Source organism: Pyricularia grisea, chromosome I, assembly GCF_004355905.1.
Source record: "Pyricularia grisea strain NI907 chromosome I, whole genome shotgun sequence".
Lineage (NCBI taxonomy): Eukaryota > Fungi > Ascomycota > Sordariomycetes > Magnaporthales > Pyriculariaceae > Pyricularia > Pyricularia grisea.
Genome location: NC_044973.1, coordinates 4596187 through 4609919, shown reverse-complemented (window position 1 = coordinate 4609919; position 13733 = coordinate 4596187). Strand labels below are relative to the sequence as shown.

Genomic DNA, 13733 nt, shown 5'->3' with positions numbered 1-13733 from the left:
CATTTCAAAGTACCAGCCACAGTGAACATTGCTGCATCCCTGACTTGACGCAATTCATGGTGGGGTTAGTTGCCATCTTCCAAAGTGGAGACGCCTCAGCACAGTACTACATAGTACGCAAGGAATTTTATAGCAAGAAATTGATTGTTCTTTATTTTTATTTTTATTTTTTTGATACCCGGTGTATTTACCTACTTCGCAGGTGTACACAGATCAAAGCAAAGTATCGTGAGTCACCCAGCATTCACTTTCTGGACTACTTCAAAAGGCTCTTTTGCTACAATCTTACTTGAAAATACCCAATAACATGAAATTGAAAAGTGCCTTTACTTGCTTACCTAGGTGAACTCGGTTAGGGTAGGTAGACAAGGGATGCAACTTGACACTTACTCAGGTCCTTCCGATAAAAAGTGCCCAGGCCGAAGCTTCAAAACTCGGTCCGATCATTCCGGCGGATCAGCGTGTTTTACAGAATCGGGAGTTTGGCGCAGTCAGTTGACGGTACGGTACTGTCCGAGCTGTCACGTGGTTTTTCGGATGTATACTGCTACATTCAGTTATATTTTATTTTATTTTTGACCAGCAAATAAAAGGGGGCTGCCTTGGCTGGTTAGCTTTGATCACATGCCATCCCTTGACTGCCGGCGTACTCTTATCCCATGTGCAAAGATTAATACTGTCACATCAAGGGTCGTCCATTAAGACAAATAAACCCGCAACTAATGGGGTATCAGCCAAGCGCGGGGACGGCGCCTGTCACGATGGTGACAATTCCTGACGACGGTGTCTCAAGGGCTGTGGCAACCCCGACTAGGTTTAGTAGTAACCACTTTAGCAGTACTGAGGTACACTAGCGCTGGCATTCTAAAGCACATTTTAGAATGATTGAATGCCCCTGATTGCCTGATTTGAGGATGAACAGGACTGGGCGAAGAAACTGCTATCACAACTTAAAGTAATGGACTAACTACAATACTAAGAATTCTTCAATCGCCTGCGAGTAATATGACCCCAAACCGACGATCCTGTCAACGCCTGTTTGAACCAAAATCTGTTGGGAACTTGGTTACTCGGCATGCTTGACTATCGATTTTCCAAGCTGCAACAAAAAAAAAAATGGTGGCATCAAAAGTGGTAAGAAAGTAATTAAATACCTACGGTACAGTCAGAGCAGTGTCGATCCCAGTGAGAGTCTCTTTGTTGACCCGAATATTGAGGTGCAAACTTGTACTGTACCATAAACGCACATATGTGGCATGACCCTGGTTTCCAGACAACCATCCAGTTAGGTCACCTAGGTACCCTTATTGATCCCTTCCTGCGTATTGCGTCAGGGGCTCCTTGATGGTGGTGCATCGTCCGAGGATGCCTGGTCCGGGATAAGTCGGCGCGCCATTCAGATGACTTTATCACCATTACCCCGCGGGTCTTGCTGCAGGTTGACGTCATGCCCCCCATTTCTTGCATCACAGAAGCCAATCCCGTAGGTCCCCTTCATGCGTTGGTTCCACAGTGCGCGCCTGGTTGGCCTCAGCGTGTCGATCATCAATCAACTTCGTCGCTGGGCGAATTGGCATGCAGCCTCTAGTAAGTTTCGCCAACACCGCAAGGGTTCTTCTCTATCTAGTCGGTGTTCCATGCTAGGGGCGATCCCCCATCCCATAATGCAATGTACCGCTAATATCCTGATTACCTGACTAGAGTCAAGACCAGCCGATAGTCTAACACGCCATCCTCTCCGTCCATTTGCTCCCCACGATCTTCTCTTCAGCGGTCGATCTGGCTTCCTACCCACGTTCCATTTTCCACCAAACCTTCACTTCTTCCCACTTTTCTGTTCGGCTATTACTTCCTAACTGACTACCTTTACTACCTCTACTCTCGAGGAGATCTACGCCCTGGAAAGACGCGAGAACTCGTGTCTAAGTAGTAAGACTACCGTGGCTACCGTGACTATCCTGCCTTTCATGCCATCAAGTACCACCTGCCTGTCGACAATATACCTTCACTCCACAATTACCGTAAGTGCCTACCTTAGTTCTGCAAGCCGTCCTCTATTATACTTTGTGTCCAGCATCAATGCACACGGCGATAGCACAGTCTGGAAGCCATAAGCCATAAACTCTCCCTTTCATATGGCAAGCCCCAATAAATTGATGTCTAGTGCACACGACTTGATCCCACATCACCCACAATGTCGAAATAGATCTGGGCATTTTCTCTTTTCGACACTCAAACTAACACAATCGTCATCAAAGACACGGTAACAACGCTGGTGGCTCTTGACGAGCTTCTCTTCTGTCCAACATGTTGTCCAAGATCGCACGATCATCTCGCTCGGTTGCGCCTCTTCACCTGAGGACCATTACCCAGCGTGGCTTCCGTCCTGCCGTGCTTCCATCTATCGAGTCGGAAGTTCGCAAAGACTCGCGCCGGAAGAGTGGTGGTTTGAATGCCAACTCTCTTGAAGCCGAGACTCTCCCAGTAGCCGAAGAGCCAATCAAGATCCCGAGGCGCATGGCGAGCTCTTACCGTTCCGCTCAGACCTCGCAATCCTCTGTCGGCAAGGCTGTTGGCACTACTACCGGAATCCTGCCTGGCTCCAATGCCGAGAATGCAAGGAGGGGTCATCTCGAGGATATCCTATTTGGATCAGAAACAAACCAAGCACAGAGCTCGGCAGACTCATCTGTCCAGAATGGCACCCAGGCTACGGTATCGTCGCAGCTGCTACCGTCCTCGGAGACCGACTATGTGATCGACCCAATCACCAACCGGAAGGTTTATAAGGTTGAAACTCCGACCTCTTTGGGTGATGCCCTCGCTACCCCTGCCATCAAGTCGCAATTCTCCGGTGTAGAGTCGACGCTAAAGTCGGGTCCATCGCCATTAGTCTACTCGCCAGTCTTTGACCCAGAATTCCCCATCACACAACAGGAGCTTCAGGGATACGCTAAGCCTCGTATGGATCCCAATCCTACCGGCAGTGACGGCCGCACAAGTGGTACTGTTTACTGGCATCATGCAAATGGTGTCACCACCAAGGGCTACTTGAATATGTCTAAATCGGAAAAGTATGACGACCTCGCCAAGTACAAGCCGGTCATGGAGAAAGAACCAGCTACTCCAGAGGACCCTGCCAAGGAATATCAGGATCTCGAAGAGTACCAGCCGGTGATGACAGGAAGGACGCCAGTTCCCGAGAATCCATCAGCCGAGTACGACGATTTGGATGAGTACAAGCCAGTCCTGGTGGAGAGAACTCCAGTTGCTAAAGACCCTTCGAACGAGTACACCGACCTTGACCAATACACACCTGTGCCAGACGTCAAGCAGACGCCAAACCCTCATGAAAAGGAAGTCTACAAAGACCTCCCTGGATACTCTGCGGCTCATCCTGATGTAGAAACTTCCCCAAACCCTTACGAAAAGGAAGTATACCAGGATTTGCATCTATACGCAGCGGCCTTTCCTGACGTTGACGTTGCGCCAAATCCATATGAGAAGGAAGTCTACACCGATTTGCATCTATACCAGGATGGCTTTGCGTACTGCGAGCCCGATGGTAAGCCTCTGGCTACAAACCCATTCGAAAAGGAGATATACTCGGATCTCGACACATACTATGCATTCCGGTACAACGAACCCGACGGAAAACCTACAGGTGCCAACCAATATGAGAAGGAGGAGTACATCGACCTGGAAGCTTACTCTCAAGGCTATCGTGCCTGCGAGCCTGACGGCCGCTACGCGCTTCGGGACACCAATGTCAAAATGAGCGAGCCTGATATCGACCAGGAAGCGAAGGCCTTGAACCTCGGGTATACTGAGCCTGGCTCGGAAGGTCCCATCAACAAAGTGGCTCGTGCCGTGAGCAACATGTTCATCGATAATACACCTCGGGTGTACGAAAGATCTTGGGGCGTGACGCGTCACGGCAACCTTTCGAATTGTAAAGATTCCAAGATTATCTCTTCCCCCAAATTAAATCGAGGCCCTCAACTGACTGGTTCAAATGAAGAAGCGGATGAGTACGGGTACTCACTGAAGCCTTTCGGTCTAGAAACTTCTTACGCAGATGAATGCAATGGACGGTCGACTTGGCCTACCTTTACCAGGATCTACGGCACTCCTGAGGCTGCTCCTCTTCCATCCTTGGATTCCGCCAAGAGTAGAGATTCCGTCAACGCTATGTCTTCGGCTTCTTCATCACAATCATCTTCCACACCATCATCTTCGGCCTCTCCATCTCATTCAAACCCAAATTCTTCCGTGTATACAGTTTATAAGGTTCTCGCATACGACCCCACCACGCAAACAGTCGAGATGGCCCAGACCACATCAACAGTGCCTGATAACACTACAGGTCTGCCGCCAGCCGAGGCACTGGTGCGACTTGCCCACCCAATTAAGTTCTTTCCCTACTTCGCACCTCTTCAAGCGCAAGGATTCGAGATTGTGTCTGGTAGTGGCGATGTGCTGGTATTTCGCAAAAGCCGCCAAACCACTCTCGTTGAAGAAGCGCCATTTACACAAATCCCCCGCATCAACCCCATCGACATGACGGGAGCGTCCAGTGTTTCTTCGGCGGCGACAGCATTTTTGTCACCGACGGGATTTTCACGCTACGAGCCGGATCCCGATCCTACCAACGATCAGAGGCCGCCTCCACCGCTGAGATTTCAGCCAAGAACTAGACAGGGAGCTTCCACCGCTCGTGCTGGAGAGAAGTTCTCTTCGAATTGGTCGGACGCCAACAAGTCGACTAAATCAACCTCGCGTGTTGCGAAGAAAGTCATAGTGGGAGCGAGTTCAGCTCTGGGTATCACATACGCAGTCGCAGTTGTAGCTGAGTTCTTTAAGTCCGATGATGGTGGAGGTCCTAGGCGGTTGTGAGGATCCATATTGTTTTTTCCTTTTTCTTTTTATTCTTTTTTCTTTTCTTCCTTTTGCTTCTTCAAAACTCATTTTTCGGTGTTTCCTCATGGAGGCGGTAAACACATACGCTTGACCGGGTTTCATATTGTTTTGCATTTGAAGGATTATGTTATATTCCCCCAGGCAATGGCGTTATTTTCTTTTGCGAATGGGACATGACGATACGCTTTGCATCTTCGGCAGGTACATGGAGTTGTCGGATACTTTGCATAGGTTAGGCAGTTTTTTGGATCAAAATTTTCTCAAGGTCTAGTTGGTATCGCTCAAAAGTGATGTTATTTGTTGTGCAGAGTGCTGCATATCTTCAAAGAACGGCCGCATTCGAAAAATGTTAAATGAATTTCATTCTTTCTGGATACGCCAGTTTTGGTTCATGTCATAGCCTCGCAAAGCATGATTACAGAGGCTGCCAAGCTCCGTCCTTGTGTAACTGCAGTTCATGATATCAAAGGGAAAAAGAAGAGAGATAAAACAATGTCATTATGGACCCTGAACTGTCTTTTCAGGAAAGAAATGCCCAAAAGCCGAACCGATGAGACAATGTCATAAAATAACCCGATCGCTTGCATTTGCCTGTGGATTTCCTAATTTCGCATTTCCTTTGGATGTCTGCACGACTTTTCGAGTACCAAACGGGGGCCGATTTTGGTTGATTTATTGAGGCTTCTCGGTGAACCCCTGGCCACCGGAGTTGTTTTCGCCGCCGAGCGCGCTCATCTGCATCGAGCGTTTGTGCTCCTCCTTGGCGTAGCTCTGCCGGCGGTCGAGAGACGGCTTCCACTCGGTCTGGGGTGGGGCCTGTTGCAGCTCCGAGTGCTGCTTCTCCGTGGTTGGGGATGCGAGGGCGTTGCTGAGGTCGGCGGTGGCGGCGACGGCCTCGGCGGTCGAGGGCTTGTGCTGCCGCTGCTGCTGAGTGGACATTGTGGTTGGGGCTTGTGGGTGAGGTTGGTTGGGGTTTGATCTAATTGGGAGGGTAGCTTCTTGGTACATTCAATTTATGTTTTTTTCTTGAGATTCTTTGAAGAATATTTTTTTCGAGTAATAGGTTAATCCTTGCAGGGGTAGGGGTGATTTCGCAATATTTATTCTAGTGTTTTACTGATGATGTATGCCAGTAAAATGATGCGTTCAAGATTGTTGTTGAGAGCTTGGTTGGAGTTGAAATACCGAAACGGTGAGCTATCACGAGCTTTTGGTCATCGTGCAGCACTTGCCACCCATTTGACATCAGAGGTAAATCAATCCAACTCGCCTTCCCCCCAGATCAGACACCAAGGCGGGGTAAAGTTTAGATAGCTCCTCCTTTGCGGGATGGTAGCTGGAGCGACACTCCAACCACGGCGTGTCTGACTTCAGATTTAAATTGGTCCGCCATTGGATGCGAACAAGACAATTCACGGCAGAAGAAGAAACTGGTCCGATTGGCAACAGCCACCGCTATTCGAGTGCGTGCGCACCTGGCGACATGCAAGAATTTTGAGTTGGTGTGGTTGGATGTCCCCTCTCGTGATTGGCAGCAACAGAATAGAATGTAGGACAAAAAAGGCTCATCGTCATCACGCTAGCAGTGGAGATGGGGGAAGGCTCGTTACACGTCTTGCTGTCAGAGGCTGGTGAACTTCCATTGTCTTTTCTCCTGTTCAAGGATTTTTTTTTTTTTTTCTTCTCTTCAAAAAAAAAAAAAAAAAAAAAAAAAAAAAAGGAGAGGGGGTGGGGGCTTGGTCTCGATCAATTCATCTCTATCAGTCCATTCAGTCCATGAGGCGCATTTTTTTAACGCTCGTCCACCCGCACAGCGGCTGTCTGCATTGAGTAAATGCATTGTCAGGATTAGGTGGTAGCGGGCTGCGGCTTGTGTGGTTAACATTCCGGTTTCTCACCGAGCAAACCGAGTGGAGAAAATGAAGGCGGTACCGAGGTGGGTAAGATAGGTAGGTAAGTAAGTACCTAGACAGGTAAGTAGGCTGGTCGTGGAATTTATATCTTCGACGTTGTTGATTGAATAATGACGAAGAATAATGAAGGATGAACAGCTAGAGGTGGCAGATGCCTGAGCCCTTTTCGTGAAGCTGATGTAATGTCTTCAGATTTGCGCAAAGCCGCTGGAGCAGGCATGTTTAAGTGTTGTCCGACGCGTAAAGTGGACAGAGCCAAGCCATGGATGTCATGATCCGATACCAAAGCTTGAAAATGCCGAGAGCTGTGGGACTATAGCATCTATGCTGTAATGTTGATGTATAAAAGGTTTTGTCTCTTGAAAAGACCAACAATTGATACACCAAAATCGTAATTCATAATCACCAGTACGTTGGTTGGTATTCGTTCACTCGTAGATGCCTGGAGGTCCAGACGCGTTTGCAGGGGTCAAAGTTTCAACTGCCAAATGATTTCTATGGTCCTGGTGCGGGCTGGGTGGGTGGGGTAGGCTGAGCTTTTGACGCGATTTTCCTGCCTGCTCGGCCCGCTTGCTCGCTATAAAGGTGGCTGGCTGCTGCAGAGACACGCGCCTTTTCATTACGGCTCCGCACATAGTCGTAAAATGTGCAATTGTGAAGCTGGGATGGCGGCGAAACAGAAGTAATCACCAAAGAGGATCGACCGGCCGACGGGTGCAGGGAAATGGATGTCTTGAAGAGGAGAAGCAAGCATATCTGGGCTGAGGAGGAGAGAAAAAAAAGAAAAGAAATGTACTTCATACATCTAAGGCAGGTATTGTATTGTAGGTCTTCTCCAGACTCATATCTTTGAATTAAATGGAAGTAATTCACATTGATACGTCATTTTATTAGCGTCTTCTTTTGCACAATTCCTAACAGCTAAGACCCCTCTGCTCCGGTGCCTGTCAGTGTAGAGCAGGGTGGGTGCTGGCTGGCACGCGTAGTGGGCGAGTCAAATGAATGTGCACTGGCTGCACAACTCCACTCACGCCAAAAACGCGGTCTCGTTGCAGCAACCAGCAAAGAGATCGCGTCTCGACTGGGGTTTAGATAGGCCGACTCAGCACACGCTACACGACAGGCACTTCCACGGCCTGTCGTGATCCGCTCCCTTTAAATGTCAAATTCTCCCCACACCCATTTTCCTGGCCTTCTTTTGCGGCCATTTACTGTTTTGAACCAACTTGGATTTTTACTTGCAGGAAACTGGTAGGCCACAAACTGCAACCTCTTTTTGATATCTTGTTCACCGGCCTGGCAGACTGTCTGTTTGTTTCGACCTTCCAGCCCTGCGTTTTGTTACTTGCTACCTCCATTAGTAGCGCAGTTGCCTTTGATAGCCGTCGAAGTCTACTGTCTGTACTTCCGACGCGCTTTTATTACCACTCCAACCGTGTGTGCGTGGGCTGCTCGAATCTCACCCACCACCCACCCACCCGCTACAGATCACCATTCACCCGCTTTCCTGCAAATTCCGACACACAATTGTTCGAGAAAAAACACCAGGGTTCGCCTCAATTCGGGACATGCTGGACAGTCTTGCATAAAAAAACGAGCAAAGGGAAGTCAAATGGATTCTTCGCCGAGAAGTAGCAGGCTCGAGGAGCCTACGCTCCCAACAATCTCAGGAGTGAAGCGCCCGGCATCTTTACTCCCCGCCTTTGAGCCCCTGTCGTCCTCCCCGGGCCTTCCTAGGCCAGTGAAGAGGCAGGCAACCGGTAATGGAGCATACAAGTACCCAACACCTGTACCGACTTCAAGCACCGGTATCCTCTCGTCATCGCCACCACGCGTCGCCGGACGTCCCACCGCGCAACGGAGCGTCTCCGCAGCCACGGAACGTGCGCCCTTATCCGCAGTTCCGACAGTCGAGCTTAACGAGAACGGCGAAGCACTCCTGATGGGCCGTTCTAGCAACTCATCCCATTATCAACTATCGGCCAACCGCCTCATTAGCCGCGTCCACGTCAAGGCACGATATATACCCGCCACATCACCGCCTGGGGAGAACAAGATTGAGATTGTTTGCAGTGGCTGGAACGGATTGAAAGTGCACTGCCAAGGTCGGACATGGGAGCTTGCAAAGGGTGATACATTCACCTCGGAGACGGAGTCTGCCGATATCATGATTGATGTGCAGGACGCTCGTGTCCTGATCCAGTGGCCCAAGAGGGAAAGGTCTGACAATTTGGGAAATCTATCAGACTCGTCATGGGAGGATTCGCCGACACGTCCTAGGGCAGATAGGACCGGTGCTGGAAGCTTACAATCCAGCCCCTTGCGGCGGCAAAGGCGAATGGTATCTCCAGAGTCGCCGACCCAGAAATTTGCTACCAGCCTTGACTCGCTTTCCGCTCTGTCCCACGACCGGATCCAAATATATGAGGACCCTAACAGTGAAGATGAGCTAGAGCTCCCCAAGCTGCCGTCAGAAGACGCCAACGCAAGCTTCATGACCGAAGCTACTAACAAAAGCTATTCGAGTGACCTCAGCGATCCTGAGGATGATGACCTTGAAAATGACCCCAATGAAGAGAACGACCCTATCGTGCATTCTTTTGGTCCTTTCGGTGCAAACCTGTCTGACCGCATGGCCTCGATATTCGCGGGTAGCCCTACCAAGGTCTCCCGGTCGTCACCCCATGCTGCACGCCGACCTCTCGCCAACAGCAAAGGAACAACCGCGGTCACTGCTGCTGCAGGTGCACTCTCCTCCGCAATTGTTTTCACCGGGTCATCTCGGAAAACTCACCGCGCATCGTCACCTAGCCCGGCTCAACCCAGAGCCAGCAGCAAGCGCACAGAGACCACCACCCCTGCACCAAGCAGCAGCAGAGGGGCACCCGCCCCTGCTGCCGAGCCGTCGTTTGACCTGTCCGCCTTTGACGTGCCGACCATCACCAACCACGTTGTTAATCAGCTTGCTTACTCACGGCTGCAGTCAACGCCCCTCTCGGCCATTCTTAGCCATCTGCCTGCCGATGTCAAGGGGGACGGCAAGCTGGGCAAGAACGCACTGCGTCACATCATAGAGGATAAAATCGCATGCGTTGGAACCATCCCCAGACAAGGCAAGGATGCTGCCGGCAAGCCGCTCGAGAGCGAGTACTATTACATGCCGGAGAAGGATGAGGACGAGTTCCGAAGACTCGCAGTCACTGACGGCATGCGGAAGCCGAGCTTAAGGGCTTGTAGAAAGCAGCATAAGGTTCGTTTGAATTCCCTTTTCGGTCACTGCTCAACCAAACGGATGGCTCATAAGCTAACTTTTTTTTGACCAATATAGCAATATTATTGGAAACGGCCCAAGACTCCTTGAAAGTCTTGAATTAAAAACTGTTTTCCTTTTCGCGTTTCTCTTTGGAGTGTCGGCTTTTTCCATTTCTGTTGGCGACGATACCCCTGTTACTTTTTATAGCTACCGAGCCCGTCTCAAAAGTCGTGCTCTTTTAGGCGTTCCTCTGACATGTTTGGGTCAATCATCGGGCTTATTTTCCTGTTTCGTTTTTAACTTGTCTGTATAGTGGCCTGGTTTCGTTTCAGCATAGCGCAAGGCGTCGTTTTCTGGTGGTGATTTTGTGTCTATACATTGCAGTGCCTTGACATAATTTTGTGTTTCAATCAAGTCAATACCAAAAGTAGACGTGGAATGTTTTCAAAGCTCGCAGGTGTCGTTGCGTCCTCCTCTTGGCTGAGAACAACATGGGTTTCGCTGGGTCTGGTTAGGGCCGATTGAAATGCTCGGTTGACACAACATCTTGGGTGTCATGGATCTGGCGCTTTTACCATAATGTAGGATTGCTCACATATATCATTCGTTGTATATTGGTGGAGTTACTCCCGCTCATGGACACCGACATTTCAAATTCATTCGCCCTAGTTTTTCGGAGTACATATTTGCAATTAAAAGATGTGATATATGAAGCAAAGATTGCTCCGGTATTTGGCGCATGATTTATAGGGGCCAGTTGGTACCTTTCGCAATTGGTACAACTTGATCCCGGATCATGTCACGTCCCTTCATCACACGCCCGGAGACCCTTCGTCGGCGCCTGGACCCGCATTTGCCGGCTCCGCTCGGCCCCATATAACGCGGAGCCCAGCCACCAATCCTGGTTGCGGCTTCTTCACCGCTTAATGGCAGAAAAAAAAAAGTTCCCTGGAGCGCTCCAACCCCCACACTTGACTTGATAGATTGCTTGCAGGAGTTTTTGCGCCTCGCAAGCTCGCGACAATACAGCGTTTCTTACCCTTCAACTCCAGATCTTTCCCCCTTTTCTTTCAACACACAGAGCTCAAGATGGGCAAGTCACTAGCAGTCGCCAAGAAGGGGGAGACCTCAGTGGTGCCGATTTCTTCGGAGCAGGTTAGCCAATTGAATACTCATGGACGATGTTCTCTACCCGATAGCTCCTGCTAACAAAAGCCTCGGCGCAAAACTCTAGACCCTCAAAGCCTCAAAAGCCCTTCTGTCACATATGCAAAAGGCTGCCAAGGAAGCAGCCGCATCCGCCGACAAGAAGAACCTTCTCGAAGAGTCCACCGAGGCCGAGACACCCATCTGGTTGACGGCGACGACAAAGCGTAACGTACGCGATACCAACAAGCTCAAACCTGGCCGTGTCACACTCCCGCACCCGCTCAACCGGACGGACCCCGAGACTACCATCTGCCTGATCGTCGCGGACCCGCAGCGCTTCTACAAGGACGTTGTCGCCAGCGAGGAGTTCCCCGAGGCCCTGGGCAAGCGCATCACGAGGGTCGTTGACCTGAAGCACCTCCAGGCCAAGTTCAAGACGTTCGAGGCGCAGAGGAAGCTATTCTCGGAGCACGATGTGTTCCTGGCCGACGACAGGATCGTCAACAGGTTGCCTAAGGCCCTGGGCAAGACCTTTTTCAAGACTACGGCCAAGCGTCCTGTTCCAGTGAAGCTGCACCGGCCGGACAAGAAGGCCGACGGCGCCAAGTCCACTCCGGGGCAGAAGAAGGCTCAGAAGGAGCAGGGCAGCAGCGTGAAGCACGCCAAATCGGCGGGTGAGATGGCCAAGGAAATCGAGGCTGCCGTCGGCGCGGCACTCGTGCACCTCACCCAGACCACCAACACGGCTGTCAAGATCGGATACGCGGCCTTCACACCGCAGCAGATCGCCGAGAACGCCGAGACGGTGGTCACCGCGCTTGTGGAGAAGTTCATCCCGCGCGGTATTGACAACCTGCGCGCCGTGTACCTCAAGGGACCCGAGACGGCGGCTCTGCCCATCTGGCAGACAGAGGAGCTGTGGCTGGACGGAGACAAGGATGTCCTTGCCGAGGGGTCGGAGGAGCTCAAGGCGCTCGAGGAGAAGAAGGAGAAGGCCAACGTAGGCAAGAAGAGGAAGGCACCCGCTGCTGATGAGCAGGTGAAGGAGGAGGAGGAGGAGAAGGCTGATGCCGCGACCGAAGTGGAGAAGCCGGCCAAGAAGAAGAGCAAAAAGGCAAAGGTGGATGCAGAGAGCAACGATGCCAAGCTGGACGCTCAGATCAAGGAGAGGAAGGAGAAGCTGAAGAAGCAGAAGAAGGCGGCCAAGGCGGCCATGGAGGAATGAGTGTGCAAAATGATGGTCTTTGAGGGTCTTGTGATGTGCATTTGCCGGCGTTTGGGAGTCTTTAGGTACAAAAGGTCACACTTGATACGTTTGTCATATTCCACGAAAAAAAAACTGATTCATATGCACGCAGTTAGTCTATTCCTAGCATGCGCCACCAATTGGGGATTTAAAGATCCGGGCAGTCTTGATTGCTCGGATCCTTTCTCGATTCATCGAGACTAAACGGCAGTAGCATGTTGGCGTACCATCTAGTTCTAGTGTCTTAATTCTTTTCTTTTCGTCTTTTATCCCCGGTGCCACTGGTATGCTCAAAACAACGAGTTGCTTTTTTCTCGGTCCCTCTCGAAGACATCATTCTTGCTCCTTCCGCGATAACTAGCAGCCGGTCCCGATCTGAGGTCGTTTGATGTCTGAGGCACCGGAGCCCGGGTGCGCTTTCGATGATTGTGCTATCGCCTTCATTGGTTGCTGCATCACTGTTCTTTGTTTCTATTCTCTCCGCCATTGTTATTGAAGTTTCTAGGCACAGTATTTCTCGCCTCAATAGACTGAAGATTATCGATTTTCACCTTTGCGGCCCGCGAGAACCTGCTTTTGTGCAACCCTGAAAAAAGCCGCTTTTCTGATCTTTCTTCTCACATGGCCCAACAAGGGACTCAAACACATCCGGCCTGGTCTATCCCTACCTCTCCAGCAAACATGTTTACATGTCCCACAGTGAAAGATCGGGTGAGCAAATGTATCACGTAACCCGGAACAGGTCCAAGTTCGCATCCATGAGCGGCCCGGGCGGCAACAATCAAAAGATATCTATACTGGAATCCAGCCGACGATGATAAAGGGCGTCGCTCGAAGGTAGACTTCGCTGAGCAGAGCTTCAGTGATCTTATAGATAGCATCGAAAACCGCCTACTCTTAGGTGGAGGATAAGGCGCGCCAAAACTGAGCGACTAGGTTGATGACTAAGTATCAAGACGGTCAGAAGCGGCGAAACCTGCAGTTTGTATTACAGTGAGATCCCGAAGAGATAGAAGAAAAGAAGAAGAAGAAAAAAGAAATCTAGTTGAGGCTCAGTCTGGATGGTGGATCAGTGAACCCATCAGGCACAGATTCTGGACCATCGTAGCCGCCTGTTTGCGAAAACGGTATTACTATTGGCGGGGATGGCAGTGATGGAAGCAGTGGTAGGAACGAATGTAAAAGTAAGTTGATGGAAATAATCCAGGAAGCTGGCAAAGTTCCCCAAGAATAAATATTGCTTTTTGAACAG

At 50.4% G+C, this 13733-nt stretch overlaps 6 protein-coding genes across 6 annotated transcripts; 4 read left to right on the top strand and 2 right to left on the bottom strand.

Annotated features, from left to right (window-relative positions):
* Nucleotides 1-1734: 1734 nt before the first annotated feature.
* PgNI_06432 (uncharacterized protein) lies at nt 1735-4896 on the top strand (the record flags this gene model as incomplete). The annotated part of the gene is made up of 3 exons (XM_031126456.1): nt 1735-2021; nt 2259-3952; nt 4025-4896. The coding sequence occupies exons 2-3, from the start codon at nt 2308-2310 to the stop codon at nt 4894-4896; spliced, it is 2517 nt and encodes an 838-aa protein (XP_030982555.1). The 5' UTR covers nt 1735-2021; nt 2259-2307.
* Nucleotides 4897-5592: 696 nt separating this feature from the next.
* Nucleotides 5593-5928, bottom strand: PgNI_06431 (uncharacterized protein; the record flags this gene model as incomplete). The annotated part of the gene is made up of 1 exon (XM_031126455.1): nt 5593-5928. One exon carries the CDS (start codon nt 5926-5928, stop codon nt 5593-5595), a length of 336 nt encoding a protein of 111 aa, XP_030982002.1.
* A 405-nt stretch (nt 5929-6333) lies between these two features.
* On the top strand, nt 6334-6555 carry PgNI_06430 (uncharacterized protein; the record flags this gene model as incomplete). The annotated part of the gene is made up of 1 exon (XM_031126454.1): nt 6334-6555. A coding segment is annotated over one exon (222 nt), but the record flags the coding sequence as incomplete, so codon positions are not given.
* Nucleotides 6556-6607: 52 nt separating this feature from the next.
* On the bottom strand, nt 6608-7032 carry PgNI_06429 (uncharacterized protein; the record flags this gene model as incomplete). The annotated part of the gene is made up of 2 exons (XM_031126453.1): nt 6886-7032; nt 6608-6783 (listed from the first exon to the last, which is right to left on the bottom strand). The coding sequence occupies exon 2, from the start codon at nt 6758-6760 to the stop codon at nt 6608-6610; it is 153 nt and encodes a 50-aa protein (XP_030981969.1). The 5' UTR covers nt 6761-6783; nt 6886-7032.
* Nucleotides 7033-8445: 1413 nt separating this feature from the next.
* Nucleotides 8446-10194, top strand: PgNI_06428 (uncharacterized protein; the record flags this gene model as incomplete). The annotated part of the gene is made up of 2 exons (XM_031126452.1): nt 8446-10083; nt 10162-10194. 2 exons carry the CDS (start codon nt 8446-8448, stop codon nt 10192-10194), a joined length of 1671 nt encoding a protein of 556 aa, XP_030981970.1.
* Nucleotides 10195-11104: 910 nt separating this feature from the next.
* PgNI_06427 (uncharacterized protein) lies at nt 11105-12756 on the top strand. Its single transcript, XM_031126451.1, has 2 exons — nt 11105-11241; nt 11321-12756. Exons 1-2 carry the CDS (start codon nt 11176-11178, stop codon nt 12458-12460), a joined length of 1206 nt encoding a protein of 401 aa, XP_030981965.1. The 5' UTR covers nt 11105-11175; the 3' UTR covers nt 12461-12756.
* Nucleotides 12757-13733: the final 977 nt, after the last annotated feature.

Excerpts from the sequence above, each read along its gene's own strand:
- PgNI_06427 (XM_031126451.1), top strand. The coding sequence starts at position 11,176 with ATGGGCAAGTCACTAGCAGTCGCCAAGAAGGGGGAGACCTCAGTGGTG. Across the intron at positions 11,242-11,320 it reads TGCCGATTTCTTCGGAGCAG|ACCCTCAAAGCCTCAAAAGC; the intron begins GTTAGCCAATTG and ends GCAAAACTCTAG.